The sequence below is a fragment of the Sphaerodactylus townsendi genome, linkage group LG11, assembly GCF_021028975.2.
Source record: "Sphaerodactylus townsendi isolate TG3544 linkage group LG11, MPM_Stown_v2.3, whole genome shotgun sequence".
Taxonomy (NCBI): domain Eukaryota; kingdom Metazoa; phylum Chordata; class Lepidosauria; order Squamata; family Sphaerodactylidae; genus Sphaerodactylus; species Sphaerodactylus townsendi.
This window is the reverse complement of record NC_059435.1, coordinates 27,851,725-27,873,838: the sequence shown is the minus strand read 5'-3', so window position 1 is coordinate 27,873,838 and position 22,114 is coordinate 27,851,725. Positions and strand designations below refer to the sequence as shown.

Sequence of the window (22,114 nt, the reverse complement as noted above, 5' to 3'; positions counted from 1 at the left end):
TTCAACAGAGAACTTTTCTGTCTCCCTTTGCAGTCATTAACCTCCATGAAATGCTGCTCTGGGGAAAACATGGGGTCCTTAAGAATAGTACTAGGGCCAATTGGGGGTGAGGCAGAGGCGTAGCTCCAAGGGGACAGTGGTGGGCGGCGTGCGTGACGCACTGGGCGCATGCCCCTGTGGGGGTTTGGTGAGGGCATTCTGTGGGGTTCCGGGGCAGGACGGAGGCGGAGGACGCACCAGTGCATCGGGTGCTTTCCCCCCTTGCTACGCCTCTGGGGTGGGGTCCGCAGCAGAAAGAAGTTGGCAGAAATTACACCTAGAAATTTTAGCCTAGAAATAACCCATGGACCCCAAATACTTCCAAGAGTCTCAGCCATTGGTAAAGAAAATGCTCCTCTTGATATTATTTCTGATTTATCATATTTTATCTTAAGCCCAGAGATTATACCAAAAGCATCATGTTGTATTTGAAGAAAGGAAGCTTCCAGGGGGTAATATAATGGACATTATTTTCAGCAAAGATGCTGACCTAGTCCCACATGAAGATATTCTGTAATACCTAAAGTATAAGCTTAAACAGACCAAAAGGATGCCCTGTACAGGCGTGACATCAATCAGCAGAACATCCTGTGATGCAAACAGATCTATTTATGAGTAAATGTTACAGATTGGGAGTAATAATCCCAACATCGGCCAGAAGGGTTTCGGTCACGAACCCGGGGCCGGGGGGGTGGGGTGGCAATGTTCATCCGTGATTCTATCCCCTTCAGGGCTGCCCCAGTCCCGGAGATCTCTGGCATGGAATGTGTCGGTTTTGAGTGGTTGGCCTTGGAGAGGTTGGCTGTTCTCCTGGTGTACCGGTCGCCTAGCGCACCGGGAGACAGCCTGCCGCGGCTGCTGGAGGTGGTGGCAGACTGGGCATTGCGGTACCCTAGACTTATAGTCTTGGGCGACTTCAATGTCCATGTCGACACCGCCTCGTGAGCAGCTGCTGCGGACCTAGTGTCATCCATGGCGACACTGGGCCTCTCCTTAGTAAATTCTGGCCCCACCCATGAAGCCGGTCACAGGCTAGATTTGGTCTTCGGGCTGGGGATTGATATGGTCGTGTCCATTGTCGATAGAGTGCCATGGTCCGACCATTACGCCCTGAGGGTTCGGGTGGACCTGCCACAACACTCCCGTCTAGGCGACGGGCTGATTTATGCCCGCCCGCGGAGACTTATGGATCCACTTGGCTTCCTGAATGCTCTGCGGGATCCTGCCCCTGCCGGCACACTCGATGAGCAGGTGGATGACTGGTATTCCCGGCTTTCCGATGCCATCGATGTTGTTGCCCCCCGGCGCCCTCTGCGTCCCCGTGTTCGGCGGGCTCCATGGTATACGGAGGAGCTCCGCCACATGAAACGGGCACTCAGACGGCTTGAGCGAGTGTGGAGGAAATCTCGTGACGGAGCCGCGCGAACATCTTATAGGACGCTTATGAAAGCCTATGAGATAGCGGCAGAAGGAGGCGAGAACTTTCTTCTCCTCCTCTCTCGCATCTGCTAGCTCACGCCCAGCACAATTGTTTCGTATAATTCGGTCCCTGACCTCCTTATCGGAAGGCTCTGTAAATCATCAATTGGCTATTAGCTGTGAGGCATTTATGAGCTTCTTTGCAGACAAAATCTCTCCACTTTGACTACAATGAGTGAACTGGAGGCTCCCTTGCCGTCTTCCGGCCCTTGTTTGGCCCAGTTCTCCCTGCTCTCCGAGGCCGCTGTTGACAGGGCCCTGGCTGCTGTTAGACCTACTACCTGCCCTCTGGATCCGTGCCCCTCCTGGCTTATTAAAACCTGCCGGGCGGAGCTACGACCCCATCTGTTGAATATCATCAATAGCTCCCTTGAGCAAGGAGTTTTTCCGGATGGGTTGAAGGAGGCAGTGGTCCACCCACTCTTGAAAAGACCATCGTTAGATCCAGGGGATCTGGCCAATTACCGCCCCGTCTCGAATCTTTCGTTTCTGGGGAAGGTAATTGAGAGAGTGGTGTTGGAGCAGCTTCAGGGCTTCCTGGATGACACATCGGCCTTTGACCCCTTCCAGTCCGGCTTCCGTGCTGGGCACGGGACGGAGACGGTTCTCGTCGCCGTCACAGATACGCCCCGTATGCAGCTTGACCAAGAGCCGGATCGGCGCTGCTGGTTTTGTTAGACCTTACCGAAGCGTTTGATGTAGTCGATCACGACCTTTTGACCCACCGCTTCGGCCGTTTCCGGGATACAGGGCACTGTCCTTCAATGGATTGCCTCGTTTCTCCGGGACCGTTGCCAGCAAGTGTGGTGCTTGGGGACCAAGCCTCTCGGAGGTGCCCACTTCAATGTGGGGTGCCTCAGGGAGCGCTGCTGTCCCCGCTATTATTTAATATCTATATGCGACCACTTGCTCAGCTGGTACGGAGCTTTGGGCTGATTTGTCACCAGTACGCTGATGACACTCAGCTCATTCTGTTGATGGAGGGGGGAGCTGTCACGGCCCCTGCAGCTCTACAGCATTGTTTGGAGGCGGTCGCTGGTTGGTTACAGCAGAGCAGGCTGAAACTGAATCCATCGAAGACGGAGATCCTTTGGCTGGGCCGCAGGGGGGAGGCAGGGGATTTCCAGCCGCCCGGAGTGGGAGGGGACCATTTTGGCGCCGGCCCTCTGTCCGCAGTCTGGGGGTCCACCTGGATTCATCTCTTTCAATGGAGACCCAGGTGGCCCTTGTAACCCGGACTGCATTTTTCCCTCTCTGGCAGGCCCGGCGGCTGGCCCCCTTCCTCTCTCAGGCAGACCTGGCCACTGTGATCCATGCAACGGTCACCTCCAGGCTTGACTATTGTAACTCACTCTATGCGGGCCTTCCCTTGTGTTTGATTTGGAAACTGAAACTGGTCCAACATGCAGCGGCGCGTTTGCTCACAGGGGGCGCCTTCTGTGATCATATTCAACCTGTGCTGCGCCAGCTGCACTGGCTTCCAGTGGAATCCGAATCATCTTCAAGGTGTGGGTTTTAACCTTTAAGGCCTTCTGGCGGCCTGGGACCCTCGTATCTGAGAGACCGCATTACCCCATATGCCCTACTCGGCCTCTGCGATCAGCAGAAGCCAATTTGCTGGCGGTTCCTGGCCCCTCGATGATGCGGCTGGCCTCCACGGGCCAGGACCTTTACGGCCCTGGCCCCAGCCTGGTGGAACACTCTTCCTCCAGCTGTCCGGGCCCTGCGGGACCTTGATGAGTTCCGCAGGGCCTGTAAGACCGAGTTGTTCCACCGGGCCTTTGGAGTGTCCAGTCGCTGAGTGGCTTCCCCCTCTCCTTCCCCCCCTGCATCTTCTTGCACATACCATCTGTTGCACTTTACCACCTATTATCCTCCCAGAGAGGAACCTGACATCTCCCTTTTCTTTTACTGGGGTGATCTAAATTGAATTGGCCATAATAGGGCACCTATTATGATGCTAACCGCTGTTTTTAAGTAGCTTTTAATGGTTTTTAGTATTATATTGTTGTTATCGATTTAATTAATTGTATATGTGAATGTTGTTCACCGCCCAGAGCCCCCAGGGGATGGGGCGGTTTATAAATCGAAACAATAAATAAATAAATAAATAAATAAATAAAATAAATAAAAGTATTCATTTACCTCCATCAATTCTCCCATAACAGATGTCCCACAAATGGGGTTGCCAACTCTGGACTGGGAAATTCCTTGAGATTTTGTGGGTGCAACCTGGGGAGGGACCTCAGAATGGTATAATGTCATAAAATCCATCCCCCAAAGCAGCCATTTTGTCCAGGGGAACTGATTTTGGTCAGCTGAAGATCAATTGTAAGAGCAGGAGATCTTCAGGCTCTATCTGGACATCAGACAGCCCCACCCACAAGACCATTGTTTTCAAATGTGAAGATATTCAAGGTACGCTTTTTTGAAAAGTCAAGCCCAAATTGGAATGTGACTAGAGTTGTTTGCACGACTTCACCTTTGTTTTAAGCTACAGCTATGAAATGGGTTCTGTTTGATTTGGTCAACATGATATAATGCATTCAGTTGCATATATCAGTTGCTAGGAGGGTGTTGTTGATCAATTCTCGAGGAAATAATAGCTAAAGTATTTACTCTTTTGAGTTAAGAGATGCTGGCCATGCACTTTGGGGCTGGTCTGGTCTCCAAACAGTCAAGATATGCAGCTTATTTATTATCTATATATAGCTTACAGTTTCTGAACTGTAAAAAGAAAGAAGATCACACATTCAGCTCCATTAACAGTCTAAGAATACTGCTCAGGAAAAAAAAAAACTTGAGTCAGGAATTTTTTAGCCTGTCCCCATTTTATTTCACTATGTAAAGATTTCCTGTGCCCCAAACAGTAGACTTATTGTATTAACCAACTGGCTGAGCTGGTCCATGGGAATAGCTGTGTACACTGAAGAAGACCATCATTGAAACCACATACTTGAAAACACACTTCATTTTTTTATTTCCACATTATAAAGTTCACAGACAAGATAATAGCTTCCACTGTAGCCAAATATCTACAGCTGTGTGAGAGTTACAGAGGAACAAATGATCAAAACTGGCTTGAATGGATATCCCTTGCCAGCGCTGCAGTGCTTGGACTTGATCTATTATCAACACTTTGATACAAGGAACTAATAATTTAAGTCAGGTTCCTTTACTTCCTGCTCTGAAGTAATTTTCATTAGCTCATTCAGGATGGAGAGATCTGTGAGAATTGCTGAAAATCCAGCAACCACTGAATAAGTAACATAGTACAAATTTTCGAGAATTTAGGTGGGCTACTGAACCAGCTGAAATGGAACTGAGGAGAGATTCTTCTGTTTTTAACCGTGGTTTTTAACAGTGGATACTGATCCTGGATCGGTCTAATGACCCTCTTGCTTTTTCGTTTTCTTTAAAAAGAATAACTTTACAAAATAATGTTTGTTTTAGTATTGAAAAGCAGATTTCTGCTATGTGTGTGTGTGTGTGGGGGGAGAACATGATTGCTAGCTGTTAATTACTGAATTAGAGCAGGGGGATCCAACTCTGGCCCTCCAGAAGTTCATGGACGATTCCCACAAGCCACTGCCAGCACAATGAACATCTGGAAGGCCACAGTTGGACATCCCTGAATTAGAGGTTATTATGCAGGATCCTTGCAACACTGACTTATGCTGGTCCAAGCATGTCTCTGGCAGATTCCGCATTGGCCAAAAACAGTGGTGTGAAAATGGTGTAAACCCTTTTACACCAGTTTAAACGCTTTTACACTGTTTTCACACAGTTGTTTTTGGCCCATGCGAAATCTGCCTCTTACACTGTTTCAAAAGCAGAGATTATATCATTTTTCTCCTTACCTATTTCTTTCACCTTTCTATTCCCTGCAGCATCTTTATTCAAGCTGGAGAATGTTAATGACATAGTTTTTCTTCCCTGATTATAGAAGAGGAGCTCAATTGTCCCCACCATTTTTCTTTTACATGGAGAGAAACGGGATAAGCAGCACTCAATTGTTATAGCAACATTTTGCTCCTGCCTATCAAGCACAGAATAAGTTTTCAATAAATGCCCTTTTTATTTTTAATCAGTCTTCTTTTAATGATTTCCAGCTTTCCATTATTCCTGGACTAAAAAGCTGATGAGGGCAGTTCTAGGAGACAAAAAGAATTTGGTAATAGTCCGTCCTTGGAGATGTTCAGATCCCAGCTGACTTTGAACAACCAGTTCGTGAACAACTTCTGCATCTCGGGCTACTTGCTGAGGTACACCAACTTTACCACAGGGTTTGTTATTGATCTGGAAAAGATGAAGGAGGAATCAAAAGGCTCTCGCTCCCCCAACCTCCAATCCATTTCCTCACATCTATCAGTGTTAAATGAAATGATGCATGAATACATCAACTGAAATAGTCACTTTAAACTGCCAGTCCAGTGAGTAAACTGCTGTTAAATTTCATTTTGACCTTTCTTTTTCTCTTCATTGTCACTGCATGCTACCGTGGGTACAGCCTCACTATAAAAACACTAATAATAAGCATGGTCCACCAAAATGGACACAGCAGCAGCTGTCCAAGAGGCATTGCTGGCCTAGACAGCCTGAGGAATTGAGGCAAATGTGGGCCTTCAGCTTACAATTCCAATTCTCTTGTGAAGTTTTCTGAAAGCAAAATTTAGAACACATGTTTTGCCTGCTTATCTTAAATTGGCCTAGGGCCAGAATTGCGACACTTAGTATGGGCAGCCACCATGTTGAGTTTCTAGACCTATAATATGTAAAAAACACTTAAGCCAGGACCTGACATCATTCTATGGATTTCCAAGCTCCAGCAAGTGATAGCCAATGATGGATTGCAGGGGTGGACAACACATAGCTCAAGGATGTCAGAACACAAGGCAAGCTGATGGACCATGTTTAATGCAGAAGGGAAACTTGACACGAAGATACCATTTTCAGTGACAGTTTTGTATCAAGCAGAATATATAACTGGTTGTGGTGGGCTTTCTGGGCTGCGTGGCTATGGTCTGGTAGCTTTAACATTTCTCCTGCATCTATGGCTGGCATCTTCAGAGGCATGTCATGATAAGATGCGTTTTTCTCCAAGGCACAGAGAAACACATTTTACCTTGACACGCCTCTGAAGATCCAAGCCACAGATGCGGGCGAAATGTTAAAACTACCAGACCTTGGCCAAATAGCTTGGAAAACCCACAATGGCCATTTCATTCTGGCTGTGAAAGCCTTCGACAATACATAATACATAACTTTGCCCTAATGGGTTTTTTTTAATGCTCTATGCAAACTTTATATCAGGGAAGTAGCATCTCAAGTCGGGTCAAATCAGGCACCTCTATTTTTATGTGACCTTTTTGCAAGGGACACAAGTATAAATATGGAAAACACATCTGCTGCCATAAAGTATACATTGGCCCAGAGTGTCAAAAGGAGTAATGGCATGCTCATGTGAGACCATGTGTGCTAGCAGAGGAACACAACAGCCTGACCAGGGTGCTGATCCCAGACCCTTTCCTGGACCCCAACAGTAGCAAAAGTAAACTCCCAAACCCCTCCTTCTCCTGCTACACGACATCAGGACATTCAAGTCATGTCACTAACTATTTATGCACTTACCAGAACCAGCACTTCCACTACATCTGGCTGCTGAACATATTCTGGGTCTACTGTGGGCCAGGGCTGCTGCAGCACATCCTTGTCCCAGTGGTGATGAGTGCAAAGTTTGTTCTGAATTTGAGACAAGCCTGAAACAAGCAACATTGATGGATTGTTTGTATTTAATTTAAAAAAAAAAACAACAGTTTGCTCAGTTGAATCAAAACCTAGGATAGTCTGCACACACGCAATCTTTACTGGCATAGAATACCATCGGCCACTGGAGATGTGGTAGGCTGTACAGATTTAAAAGCAAAAACATTGTTTTGGCAGCCATTACCATCACATGATAATGGAGTACCATGTACAGTTCTGGAGGCCTCAATTCAAAAGGGATGTGGACAGAATGGAGCGGGTTTAGAGGAAAGCGGCAAGGATCACTGGAGGCTTGGAGACCAAATCCTATGAGGAAAGAATGAGGGACTTGGGAATGTTCAGTCTGGAGAAGAGAAGGTTGGGAGGGCGATCTTTGATGTGTGGATACAAGAAAATAGTTTGAAATAATGTGTTCATTTTAAAAGGCATCCTGTTAAATAGAGGGTCTACCTGAAACCAACATTACTGTTAATTATGCATAACCTCACTTTCTGCCATTTTTGTGGTTGCAACCACCACCCTGTGTGTCAGAATTCCAAAAATTCCTGCAGACTCAAAAAAGGTGGGGACACTGCCTTAGACTTCTTCAAAATTCAGAAACCTTCACTGGCATCGTGCCTTAGACTTTCAATCCTTGCATCCCACCATTCCAAGTGACCCGAAGGTCTCATGGTTTTCATTTTTACGCAGGGATGCCCCGATGCCTGAAACAACCTCCTTGAACACAGGCAACTTTCACATATTTTCAGAACACTTTCTAAAACATCTTTCTTTGAGTCCTTTCTCAAAACTCAATTTTCTGTGAATCTTCTTGAACGACTCTTTAGTCCTCATCACTCACTAAGCCTAAATACGTGACAATGGAATAATCCGTCCCTTGTTTACTTCCACCTCTCTCCTTTTGTGTCATGTTTTGTACCACAAAAGGATCCTCAGGGAAAGGACCAGCCTTTCTGTAACATAGAAAGACCCACACGTGATGGCATGATAGAAATGATAATGGAGTACTGTGTCAGTTCTGGAGGTCTCACTTCAAAAAGGATGTGGACAGAATGGAGCGGCTGCAGAGGAGAGCGGCAAGGATGATTGGGGGCTTGGAGACCAAGTCCTATGGGGGAAAGGCTGAGGAACTTGGGAACATTCAGTCTGGAGAAGAGAAGGTTGAGGGATGACAATGAAGTGATTGCTCTCTTTACATATTGGAAGGGCTGTCACTTCGAGGAGAGCACGGAGCTGTTTCTGTTGGCGGCAGAGGATAGGACTCACAATAGTGGATTTAAATTACAGGTAGAAAGGTTCTCACTGGATTTTAGGGGGGGAAATCACAATAAGAGTTGTTCAGCAGTGGAATCGGCTGCTGAGGGAGGTTGTGACCAACCTCTCAGTGGCATTCTTCAAGCTGCAGCTGGATGAGTTCTTGTCAGGGATGCTTTTGCCTGATCCTGCATTGCACAGGGGGTTGGACTAGATGGCCTACATGAACCCCTTCCAAGTTTAGGATTCTATTCACCATGAATGGTAAATATATGTAGTCATAATGGTTAACTTGCCATGCAATCCCATGAAGTTTTTTCCCAGATAAAGACAAGACTACTCTGCACAGAAATGCACATAATAGACTACTTTTACAAGATATAGTAATGAATGCAGGTGACTGTATTTTAAAGAGAAAATGAGATAACACTACTGTCCAGTCAAAGTGGGGCAGTTCCAAGTTTCACTTACATCATGCACAAAACTTCCACCCCATTGAAAGGAATCATGACCAAGCTCTGTTGAGTAAAAGACAGACACATGCAGTTTCTGCAAGCCACACATATACTTTGGGCAATTCTAATTACCCCAGAAGAGTTAAGAACAATATGTGATTATAGCAGAGTTTCTCTGCAAGCATACAATGCCACGCATATGGACAAGATTTCTGTCAAAATGCACAGTTAAGAACTAACGGAAGATTTATTTGAAATCTTTGCTATTTTAAAGGATGTTTAAAGGCAAACAATCTCTGGATTGCAGATTTTTTTTTTGCTGGCCTTATGACCCTTCCACTTGTGCATAAGTGCACTTCTTTTTAAGTGACCACATGGACAATGGAAGAAGCAAAAAAAGGCGACATTGTGGGCCACTCCTTGTCTTCTTGGTTACCTGGAAAACAGGATTTCAGGCTGTTACCTGAATCCTCACCCGTGGGAATGTCAAACTGGTTACATGCTACAGGTTATCATATGGCACATGAAAAAAGAGACACAGTGGAGGACTGTTTGGAGGAAGATATCAATATAGCAAACTAGACGTTTATTTGACAGACCGTCAATCTGGAGAAAGAAATACAGAAAAATGAGAAAAGATGCTTCCAGAGCATTGTTGGGAAGAAAAATAAATGAGTGAAATTTTTGCTTCTTTCTTTTCCTGTCCCAATTCACATCTTTGGGACTCAAAATTGGAAGCTGTTCTGTGCAGTAGATCCAGCAGACTGCTAAGATTAATGGTGTGTTCATGGCTTCCAGTTTTTACAAACATTATAAAAGAGCATCCCGAGAGGTTGAAAACTATTAAAAATGGCTATTTTCTAGAAGAAGAAGAGCTGGATTTATATTGCCCCTTTCTCTCCTACAGGAGACTCAAAGGGGCTTACAAACTCATTTCCCTTCCCCCCTCACAACATCCTGTGAGGTAGGTGGGGCTGAGAGAGCTCAGAAGAACTGTGACTAGCCCAAGGTCACCCAGCTGGCGTGTGTTGGAGTGTATAGGCTAATCTGAATTCCGCAGCTAAGCCTCCACAGCTCAGGTGGCAGAGCGGGGAATCAAACCCGGTTCTTCCAGATTAGAGTACACTTGCTCTTAACCACTATGCCACTGCTGCTCCCTCTAGTGAGAATCTATTTGTTATAACATATGCCAAAGTGCTATATCTTCTCTGACTGAATTCTTCATATTCATTTTGCTTCAGACATAACAAGTCTTCACCCAATTCAAGAAGGTGTTAGGTACCAGTACCTGCAAAATAGATCCCATGGGATCCAACTCAATAGGCATTTCCAAATTCCTTCCAGAGTTCTCTCAGATCGATATGCTGGTATTCCCTACTTAGAAAGGATATGTAATTGCACTCTTAAGAAGAGTTTGGATTTGTATTCCTGTCTAAGCAGCTTACAAATTCCTTCCCTTCCTCTCTCTACAGAAGATGACATCTTGGCCGATAATTCACAAGGCATCTGATGGGGGCAAATGTGGACTGATGCAAGATTTCTTGAATGGACGTATTTCCTCAAGCCTCGCTTTCACTTTCTATTCTCCCTACGGCAAGCAAGGCCATTTCTAGCACATATTTAATTTTGCTTTGCAGCCAGAGTGAGCACAGTCGCTTTGCCCCAGACCTCTTCCCTCTGCCCACAGCCAGCCAGCCAGCTTGCCTAGCCTCACACACACACCCCTTGAACTGCTTTGCAACTTCCACCTCTCTAAATGCTCTTTCTGGTTCCACCACACCTTCCCCACTCTGCTTCTGCTCTCTCCAATGATCTGGAGGGCATTTTAAAAACTTTCCGGCAGGCAAGCTTCTATTTTAAAAACATGTCTTATGCAATAGAGTTTTCACTTTTGTTGGATGGGATTTCTTGTGTGAATGAAACCTTCTCAGTCATGTAAGTTTATGTCCCTGTCTGAACAGATTTTTTTTTAGTCTGAAGTGGCTGTATGTTGCTCAGATACAGGTTTGCAGGAAGGAAACAGATTTCCTCATCCTGTTTGCATTTACAAGTTGCCAAGTTATCAGTCTGATGAACTCTGGCTACAAGCCCAGAACTGAAGGGCTAACATACCTCCCTAAGCAGATACAGAAACATACACACACACTCATTTTGGTGGTATGTAGACTAGAAAAGGAATGATGCACAGAGGATGACACAGACTTCCATATTAAAGAACCAACACACACCCAAAAATATGAACATGCACTACAAATGTACAACACATGAAAAAAAATATAAAAATAAAACTTTATTTATTTATAAACCACCTTTGTCCTCAATAAGGACCCAAAGAGGCTTCAACAGTCTTCCCTTCCCAGTTTCATCCTCACAACAACCCTGTGTGATAGGCTAAGAGTGTGCGATTGGCCTGATATCACACAGCTCTAAGGTAGGGTAATTAGAGAAAGAATGACAGGCTACCCACCAAGATTCATGGCTGAGCACAGTTTAGAACACGGATCTTACTAGCCTCGATCCAGCTGCTAACTACCCCACCATGCTGCCTTTCTATCACAAACAAGCAAAGAAGCTTTTGGAGTTGGGACTGTTAACTGTTTTGGATGGTTTCTTTCTAAGAGACACATTAATTAAGGCATTAAGAAAGCTAAGTAGTGGAATACTTGGGAAATTCAATGTATTCAAAACAGTGTTCATGATACCTTATTACTATAATTCAAGAACTTAAGGCATTTCCCCCGTCTTTGTAGTAGTAGGAACCTGCCTATTTATGAGGCCTGCGGATCATTAATAATGAGGAAAAATATATTCTTTGAGAGAAGCTATACTTCGCCTTTATTTCTTTTAAAAATATGCTATGAGACATTTCTAGTGGGGCACCAGGTTTTTTTTGAATCACCCAGAAATCCATCAAGTTACACATAAACATCACTTCAAAGCAGGGAAAAAACAGAGGGGGGGGGGGATACAAGGTGCAGTCTGAAGATGCACCTGAGGAATGCAAGCTAAAAAAGGTCTGTCTGCGACATTTTAGCCAGCACTCCCCTCCCCATGCCCCATTGATGTATTTGAGCACTGGGTGCATGTAGTTATGCAGCAATCCTTTCCCAGCCACCAAATACTATTAAGACAGAAACTCCATTCATCTTTAGGACAGTTCAAAGGACTTAATATGAGGCTGGCGGAATGCCAGGGCATGCTTTCCTGTTTGCAGTTTCTCTCAGCCAACAGGTTTTTTGAAAACACGCTCAGCAGAACATCCAACTGTAGAAAGGCAACAGCTCATTAAACACACCACTGACACCACTGCGAAGCTTAACCTGCCCGTGTTGTTGCACAGAAAGATACAGATGTCTAATTATTTCCACAGAAAGCCAAACTACATGTTTTAGCTGGCAGTTTGCAATAATATTTCCTGAAGTGTGTTCTTTTGTTTTTACCCCAGATTGGGGCTACATTGCTAGTTAAGGGAGAGTTTAAATATTCCTCTACCTGTACTGTTTTTCTGAAACTGTGGCCCTTCCCTCTGAGTACAGGAGGACCCCCCAATACCCCATTGTCAGGAGGTCTTGTTACGGAGAAAGTGGTTCCAGAAGGATGAGTCAAACCTTCCTTGAATACAGCCACAGCTCCATTTTGAGTTGGACCCCATGACTGCTTTCTAGAATTAAAAAAAATCACACTGGGAAATCAGCTTATAAATCTCCAATGTAACTTATGGCCTGGTTCTGAGTAACTGAGATGAATCCTTTTCAAAGCACTAAGAGGAGAGGCAGGAACTAATCTTACTGTTAGTCCTGTAAGTTAACAAGCCAGGCAATTTAAACACAGACAGAGGCTTATGTATAACAAATGATTAAGTTCACTAAACTATACTCTCATACTACCTCTCTTTCTCTCATGCCCTCCCTCCCCACTCCCCATACATACAAGTAAAGGCATTTATGGTATCCTATTTATACACAAAAACTCTTGACATAAAAAGTTGTTCAGTTTAACTGTAAAGTATGAGAACTAAGCTGTTGGTATAAAGGATAACTGTTCTGAGGTAAAAGTTATGATGTGGTTATAATATAAAACTATGCAGTTATATCCACAAACAGCATAATTGTATAATTTAACTGAGAAACAGCAAAAGATATGCGTTTTTAAGGACATGGGAACTTTCGTCCCTCAGAAATAGCTATATGAATAGGCCTTCTGTACCATCGTTTGTCCTACCAGCCCATACAATAAATGAGGCATAAGTCCTATTATAGAGCTCCATGAGATCATGTCATTAATTAGTATAGTATAAAGCATATTGCCACCAAGCAAACAATGGTAGCAAAGGAACTGCATGCCTTGAAAGAACTTGATGAATTTCCACAGCTGAATCTAATTCAGTCTGGTCCTGAAAACAGTTCCCTGGGAACTTGGACTAAGTTGTTTTGACTTCTTTGAAAGACATGGAATAAGATAGATAACTTACAAATAATCTGTAGTTGTGATTTTATTTAACATAGTTCTCCTTTTCAGTCTTTTACTGTGCAATGCTCAGCAGAGTCCTACATCCTAATGAAGTCAATGAGCTTAGAAGGATGTCTTCCTTTCATCCACTAAAAGAAGTTTGAGTCCAATAGCACCTTTAAGACCAACAAAGGTTTGTTCTTTGGTCTAAGCCAGGGGTGACCAACTCTGGCCTTCCAGAAGTTCATAGACTACGACTCCCATCAGCCCCTGCCAGCATGAACATCTGGAGGGCCAGAGTTGGACACCCCTGGCTTAGACCAAGAACAAAACTTTGTTGGTCTTAAAGGTGCCACTGGATCCAAACTTTTTTCTGCTGCCTCAGGCCAACACTGCTGCCCACCTGAATCCATCCTAAAAAAAGTCACTAATGAAGAAATAATGAAAGCTGGTCTGAATTCAGGTGAATCAACATTAAGCATTCTGAGCATGAACCTGGCTCCGTGCTGAGCTCAGGCCCCGCCCTTTGCTCCTCCCCCTTCCTTATCACAAGCAGAATTCCTGTTAGAAACTAACTCATATAAAGAATGATGTACAAAGGCAGGTTCATGGACAAATGGAGTTAGCATTTCCACTCCAAGCTGGGATTTTAAACCGATTCAGAAACTTGGTGGTGGTGGTGGTGGGGGGGGGGGGCGGTAGGGGGACTAACTCTAGTTAATCCTGCATTTGTACATTACAGGGAAATGGATTTAGTGTCTATCTGGAAGAAGGGAAGAGGGAGAAGTACATGACATGTGCCTGAGTCCAGAAGCAAACCTGCTTTGAAGAAAATGTTGCCTTGAAATGACACTGGAGTGCAGCCACAGATAGAAAGAGATTATACTGTATTCAGCTGTACGTTTGCTGGCCAAACAACCTAAATACTACATAACCACTGGAGATCAGTAAGTGGAGGCTGTGTTAGGTTTTCAAGAACCTGATGAGAACTTTCACTATTCTAACAAACGTCTTAACACAAAAGATTGAGTTATCACATATGATATGAACAGCTACTGGCTTGCTTAAGGATGTACCATTTTTCATGGAGGGGAGTTACTAGCTGTGCACTCCTAAACAGAATTATACCCTTGAAGTCAGTGGGCATAACTCTGTTTAGGATTACACTGTAAAGACTGCTGCTCATACTTTCCATCACTTACACCTTTAAAACAAGAGCATTTTGTTATAATTGGAACTTTGCAAGTTACCTTTCCAGATCTCTAAAGTTATGTGTGGGGCCATCGGGGCAAGCATAATACAGAGAGTTGCCAGAGCATCTTCAAATTCCACACTGTGGAGAATAAGCCGTGAGGAGGCTTGCTGTAAAGAGGAAGAATGGGATTTGCGATTGTGATTCTATTTAACAAGGTCAAGACACAACAAGGTAAAGACACAAGCTTAAAAAAAACCCCATGTACTCTGAAATGAAGAGCCAGATACCACATTTATATAGTGAGATGCTAAAGGTAGTCTCAACTTTTCTGCCTGCAAGACATCAGGATGAGTAGGAGCTGTGTATATACATAATCTAGAATATGCAAAAAAACCCAACCCCACATTGGCTGTCAATGGATACTGCTGGCCACTGGGCTTTGACTGACAATGAGAATGGAATCAGTGAGCCTCAGAAAATGCTGCTACTCATGAAGGCTATAGGATTGGGGCCTCAAAACTGGAATTTATTGCTTAATTTTAATTTATAATTCCTCTTGCAAATGCAAGAGATAAGCTAGACAAGACGGATAACCCGGGCCTGTGTTTTGTTTGGATAGGCTGTCAGCATTCCATCTCTGTCTGCTTTAGATAAAGCCAAGTAATGGAATCAGCTTCAGAAAAGATGAAGAGCTGGGGAGGAATTCTCTGAGGTTCAAGAATTATTAGCTTTTGGCGTACAGAGAATGGTCTTCTAATTCTCTCATCACAGTTACTGGGCACTATTCCCATAGGAGCCTGTCATATGACCAATTTTGGAGCTGGGAAACATGCAACGAAGTGGGGCAAGCATTGCATGTCTCCCAGGTCCAAAACTGGTCCAGGGCCCCTCTCCACGGGAGGGGCTCTAATTCATTCGTAATCAGTCTTGCATGCAGAAGGTCCAGGTTCTATCCCCAGCATCTCCAGCTGAAAGGTCCAGATAGGTAATCTGGGCCCCCAGAGAGGCACTGCCTGTCTGAGCAAAGAATAGCGATCCTGATAGCACATAGGTGTTGAACTTGCGGCCCTCCAGATGTTATGAACGCCCAGATGGAAACTGTAGTCCATAACATCTGGAGGGCTGCGAGTTTGACATCTATGTGATAGCACAAGGCCCTGATTGAGAATAAGGCAGCTTCATGTATTCATTGTGCTTTGCGTGTCTGGAGAATGCGATATTCTCAAAGCGTTACCTGAAGACTGTGTGAAACAGGCTGAATTTTTCAAAATTAAAAAGCACGCATTATTCGCACAAAGCTCCCTTGTCAGTATCTTTCAGAAGCCCTCATGGCAGGCTGACAGTTTTGCTATGTCCCCAAAACACCTCCTCCTCCTCCATTTAACAACTGCCTACAGATCATCACTCATCAGGCAGTTTCCTCACTAGACTGTTTTGCCACTGGCACGGTGCTTACATCCACGGTGACCAGAAAAGTGCTCACATCCACGGTGACTAGAAAAGGATCTTTCAAAGTGAGAACAAACAGATTTTTATCATTTTCTGAAGTGAAACTTTTCAGTCCTAATTTTAGCTTTCAGACTTCCTTGTTTCAAACGGCATGAAAGCAGATATGTTGAAGTGTTGCTGAAAACTTGTTCTTCAGAGCGATTGAAGTGCTCTCAGGCTTTTCACCCGTCTGGTAAGAACGTGAGCAGATAGCCCGGGCAGAAAGACATCATTGTTACGTTAGCCTGAAAATATTTGCAGTTTCAGAATGTTGCTTCAACAAGCCAGGTATTCTGGTGTAACCAAAAATTGTCTTGGAATAGCAAGTTAAAATTCCCTCGGGGAAGGGAGGGTAGGTGGGTAGTGGAATAAGGTTTCAGTTACGATTTTTTTCTTGCTGAAAAACACGTTTTAATTTACAGCAACAAAGACATATTTACAGTATAGCTTATCTTCTTGATTAACCACCACTAGCCTGTGGCAATGCCGGACAAGCCACATTTTGAAGAGATGTCAAACTTCCTCACGATTTATTGGGATCAAATGATCTTATGGGAATGTGGAAGATAAAACATGTGGAGATTTCAGCCCAACTGCTGCAGTGCTAGTACATAGCTTCTGCTAAATGGAAAGTATTGCACATTATCAGCAGAAGAGGAAAACGTTGTAGAAATGTTTTATACAGCCTACTTACCGACAAAGCATTACTAAGGCTCATCAGTCGAGAAATTGCAGCATTAAACAAGTAATCCTTGAGGAAGTATCCCGTTACCTAATTGCATAAAAGCAGGGAAAAAACGTTGGCAAAGTAAATTACCGCGTCACTAAGGTTATCTAGCTGTGTCGATATCAGAAGAAACAAACATTGGAGGGCCTCTAGGTACAAACATGCCCTCTACATGTGTAATACAGAAGGATACTGTCCTTGAACTCAAACAATCTTTCTTCATGTACATTTAACAAAACAACAGAACTTTGGAATACAGTTCCTTTTCATCCATTAGGCTTGAATACGCTTCAATATCCCTGGAGATGAACCTTTAAAAGCAAAATGGTGCCCACCCATTGTCTTTAGAAAGTGGGTGTGGCCTGGTGGGTGTGGCTGGAGATTTGATTGCTTGTACAGGTTTTTAAAAGCTGTACATTAGCAGCAGCTGGCACCACATCACAAGGACCTTCACTGTGCGACTGAAGGCAAGGTGTGGCAACCATTTTGTGGCTGGCTCCGCCTCCTCTGGCAGCTGTTTTGTAGGAGCCATTTTGTGGCTGCACCTATTACACCGTGTCAGAATGCTATTGGTGCCTGCAGGATCAAAAAGGTTGCAGACCCCTAGGCTAGAATGTTGGACTAGGATATGGGGGACTTGGGTTCAAATCCCTACTCTGCCATGGAAGCTTGTTTGGGGACCCCTAGGCTCGTCACCCACTCTCTGCCTAACATACCTCACAGAATTATTATGAGGATAAAATGGAGGAGGGGAGAATGGCACCAGCCACTTTGAGTCCCCATTGGGATACAAATGAAATAAATGATAAATAAATTGGAGAGACCGGTGTGGAAAAGGACACATCGCATATCACATAGTTGGTTTTTTCCATTAAGTTGTTGCTGACTTATGGTGACCATGAAGGGTTCTCCAGGCAAGGGACATTCGGAGGTGGTTTGCCATTGCCTGCCTCTGAGTCATGACTCTGGATTTCCTTGGTGGTCATCCATACAAATCTGGACCATGGCTGCCCCCCCCCCCTGATTAGTTTCCCATAACTGACAAGTTTGGGGTAGCCTGGGCTGTCATTGCCAGGATCTAAATAACAGTATGTTCCACATGAACATCCGTCATTTGCCACCTGAAAATGCTGCATTCTTTCTTCTTGTGGCATGGCAAACAAACGTTTAAAAATGGAAAGGAGGAGCAAAGGCCAATGAAGCATGGGGAATCTTCTGACCGAAGATGTCTTGGAGACAGCCTAAAGCAGGACCTTGTCTTATATCTTTATGGGACTCTGCCACATACAAATATGGATTTCAGAGCACAAAAACAGGATCCTTCCCTCAACTGTGATTCTGTGCTAGCCTCCACTATATTTTATATAAAAATACATTTTACATATGCAACATGTATGTATGCAGGCACATACACAACCATAAGCCTTCAAACGTACATGGTAAAAGCATACTGCACACCTCTGAGAAGTATAATATACTTGCAAACTGAATTCAATGCATTTCTTTGGGTTATACTTTATATGAACCCTCAGGGCTTGGGTTGTTTACCACAGTCATGGCTTGGACAGGATATGAAAAGTCCTTGCCAGTGCTATGAGGCAGATTTTGAAATTTTAACTGAACTCAGAACAGATATCTAGACCAGCTTTATTATGTCACTAAGAGAGACCTACTACTACCACCACCACTACTAAGTATTTGAATTTCTTGCATCTTTCTTCCAAACAGTTCAAGATGATGTACATGTGAGCATATTTTTCCTCATGAGAACCACTAGTTAGATGGAAAACCACACTCATACAGAGCGCTTCTTGGCTGAGCTGGCATTTGAACCCAGGCCTCGTCCATCCAGATCTCCTTGGTACAAAGCTGGGATTTGAACCCAAGCCTCCTTGGTCCACATCTGGTGGAGCATTGGCTTTTATTTGTGGGTTACTATCTTCTTTCCTTCTGCCTCTCAATGACAAATCCCCAAGAGAGATGTTAAATGACAGCTGCAGAACCGGCAGAAAGTCAACTTTCTGTCCACAAATAATTAACACTCAAGAGGAGGTCCTGTTAAATGTTTCTCTCTCTCCCGCTTTAAAAATAAGCATGATTCATGGTAATGTACTCTCTGCCTGGCTCCCAAGTAGGAAAATTATGATTACCCAGCAACATTTCACAAATTCTTTCTGTTGTCTTTACAGGAGTTTTATCTACGCCACACAGGACAGATGAAATAGTGGTATTTATAGTACATAGCACAGTAGCTGTTTTGCTGGCAGGACAACAGTTTTAACAGCTAAACACACATACGGAAGTGCCTCAACTCACAACTAGCCTTGTGACATCTGCGGCCACCACTAAATACCATTACAGAACAGAATGTACCTTCCCTAGGTTATAAGGAGAAGAGCTGAGTTGTGAAGAGGGTTTCAAAGGGCTGATATTCTACTGAAATAAAAAGAGAACTCCGAAATTACACCACTAGTGCGTGGTGTGACAACCGACAAAATATCACACGGGACTGAACGACTCCATCATTTTTAGAATAGTCAGGATTTTTTTCTAACCTCAGAGACCACAAAGTTCTTCTGCTCCCAGATACGTCTTGCTTGGGCTTGTTCTTTTTGATTCAGGAGCTGAGGCCTGGGCATCGTTCCAGAAGCCCTGGCTTCAATAAGTTTGGTTGCTAAGTGCCAGAGGCGAGATTGCCATCTCTGCACCCCAGGGATTGCATCGGCTAAATTTAATGAAAAATGGCAGGAGAGAGAGAGAGAAAATTTTTCATTAGTGTAAGCGAAGCTAACACTGTTCAAGGAATAAACTGTCAGAGAGGACTGCCTACTTGAAATGAGTCAGCATTTAAAACATTTAGAGATCTTGGTTTATTTTATTAATGCTTAGTTATGTAACGGAGTAAATAATTCTTCTCTGGTTTAACTCCGTTAGCAGCCATGCACTATTATTACAATATTATTATTTTATTTTAAAAGCACTCGGACATTTTTTGCCAGGGCTGAATGGGTAGAAGACATTCCCTTTTAGACTCTTATGCATGTCTAGGTATGATCAAAGAGAGATGGCAACAGAGGATCCGTAATTTAAAGGGGGAAAAAAAAAAAGAAAGACGACACAGCCAGGTGCTGCTGAACTCAGGAATGTGAGTCTATTGTGGCTCTGATTATTAACCTTGGAATGGCTACATTTTGTAATGAGACCATTTGTCTCTTAAACATGTCTGAGGCTCAGTTCAGACACCCACTCAGCAGGCTGGCCCTTTCATCCGGTCAAACTCTCGTGCATAGAGGCATGTTTGCAAGAGCACCAGATCAAAAAAAGAAAGAAAAAAGAGGAAATTAGCATTAACAGTGAGCACTCAAATAACTTTGTGCAATGTGTGTGCCTTTGGAGCAAGCTCTCCATTCTTAACTTTGTGATAGGTTTCTTCAGCATTGAAGAAGAAGAGTTTAGATTTATATCCCCCCTTTCTCTCCTGTAAGGAGACTCAAAGGGGCTTACAATCTCCTTTCCCTTCTGCCCCCCCCCCCATAAATACCCTGTGAGGTGGGTGGGGCTGAGAGAGTTCCGAAGAACTGTGACTAGCCCAAGGTCACCCAGCTGACATGTGTTGGAGTGCACAAGCTAATCTAGTTCACCAGATAAGCCTCCACAGCTCAAGTGGCAGAGCGGGGAATCAAACCCGGTTCCTCCAGATTACAGTGCACCTGCTCTTATAACACACTGAGTCATATTATGAATACTATGAAAATATTTTTTTATAACTGAAAGCTCTTCTGCAGCTTAAACGTAAAATTAAGCAACACAGAGATTGGGGAGGGGAGACTTACTCTTTGCATCCCATAAGATGTCTTGCTCTGGAGGAGCGGCAAAGAGGAGGTAGAGCCGAACAGTATCAATCCCGTACATCTGGACCATATCCTCTGGCTCTATGCCATTATGTTTGGATTTGCTCATCTTCTCCCAAGTCACCTGCAATTTCTCCTTGGTTTTTATGTGAATGGGTTCAGGACCTAAATATACAGACCATACAAAGGAATTATTGCCTTAGCTCTCCAAACATCTGTAAGGGCTTAAGTTAAGAACTGGCTGCGTTTCACCCTTCTCAAACAGGCTTTGCCCATGGAACTAAAGAATAGATGGAAATACACTGTTCCTGCTTGTTCTGTTCAAACGGTCCACCGATGAAAAGGGGAACTATGTAGAGGGAACTACCTTCAAGGAAAGAAGCAAAATCCCAGTGCTGTGGGCTGCGCCCCTCGCTGAAAATGAAGAACTGGGGAAGCAGGCAAGGGGAGAAATGACAAAAAAGCAAAAAGGACCAAAAAAAGAAAAAAAGAGTTCCAGCTCTCATGTTTCCACTTCGATGTATGTATAAGGAGATGGCAAACAAGCCCCAGCTGCAGACTCAGGGCCTGGCACTTGCCCACCCTGAACTGGCAACTGTTAAGGATGGGATAAGACCACGACAGCGGCGGAGACATTTGAGGCGACATCTCCTCAGCTGGTTAGTGGCTTCTGGGGGGTTGGTGGGTGGTGGACAGGCTTACATCTGAGCCTCACTGGGGGGATTTGACATCTCAGGAGAGTCTAGGTGACCCTATAGGGCAGTGGTGGCAAACCTTTGGCACTGTAGATGTTATGGACTACAATTCCCATCACCCCTGCCAGCACGGTCAATTGGCCATGCTGGCAGGGGCTGATGGGAATTGTAGTCCATAACATCTGCAGTGCCAAAGGTTCGCCACCACTGCCATAGGGCCTGCACAGTGTGCTCTTCAGAAGATCTGTGAGATCAACCGAGGATGCTACTTCACTGGCTGCTCACAGAAGCGTGGACCATGTTGACAGCAAGAGGAGTAAGGCGCTGCAAATCCTTTCCTCTTCTGAACTGAGGCGGCAGGGCAGGCAACATCCTTGACTGGGGTGAGGCAGGATTCTTGGCTTGGGGCCCTGCGCATCCAACGTTCAGAAAACACAGGCTTGTACCTCTGTCACACATATTTAAATATAGGAACACCTGTCACTTTTGGATATCACGCCCAACCCCCCCTAATCAGATCAAACCACAAGGCTTGCACAATTTGGGAACTTTCAAACCCAGCTGTGATAGCTCCATCCCTTGTCAAAACGGTGGCATGCCTTACGGTAGTCACGTCAGCTTAAGGAGATCCACCCTCAGACAGACTGTCTTCCGTCCACCAACCAAGATCTTCAAGGGGGTTACCAGGTCTCTCCTGCTGGGCTGTGAACTGCTAG

At 44.5% G+C, this 22,114-nt stretch overlaps 1 protein-coding gene across 4 annotated transcripts in view; it reads right to left on the bottom strand.

Annotated features, from left to right (window-relative positions):
* Positions 1-4,474: 4,474 nt before the first annotated feature.
* LARS2 (leucyl-tRNA synthetase 2, mitochondrial) overlaps positions 4,475-22,114 on the bottom strand; it is a 70,754-nt gene continuing 53,114 nt past the window's right edge. For 3 of the 4 annotated variants that reach the window (XM_048511232.1, XM_048511231.1, XM_048511234.1), the window contains 6 exons: positions 20,686-20,868; positions 19,408-19,577; positions 16,820-16,897; positions 14,693-14,804; positions 7,150-7,277; positions 4,475-5,817 (listed from right to left, as the gene is read on the bottom strand). In XM_048511232.1, coding sequence (XP_048367189.1) covers positions 5,638-5,817; positions 7,150-7,277; positions 14,693-14,804; positions 16,820-16,897; positions 19,408-19,577; positions 20,686-20,868 — 851 coding nt within the window. In that variant the 3' untranslated portion in view covers positions 4,475-5,637. The remainder of the gene's footprint in view (positions 5,818-7,149; positions 7,278-14,692; positions 14,805-16,819; positions 16,898-19,407; positions 19,578-20,685; positions 20,869-22,114) is intronic. The other variant, XM_048511233.1, reaches the window with a different exon arrangement.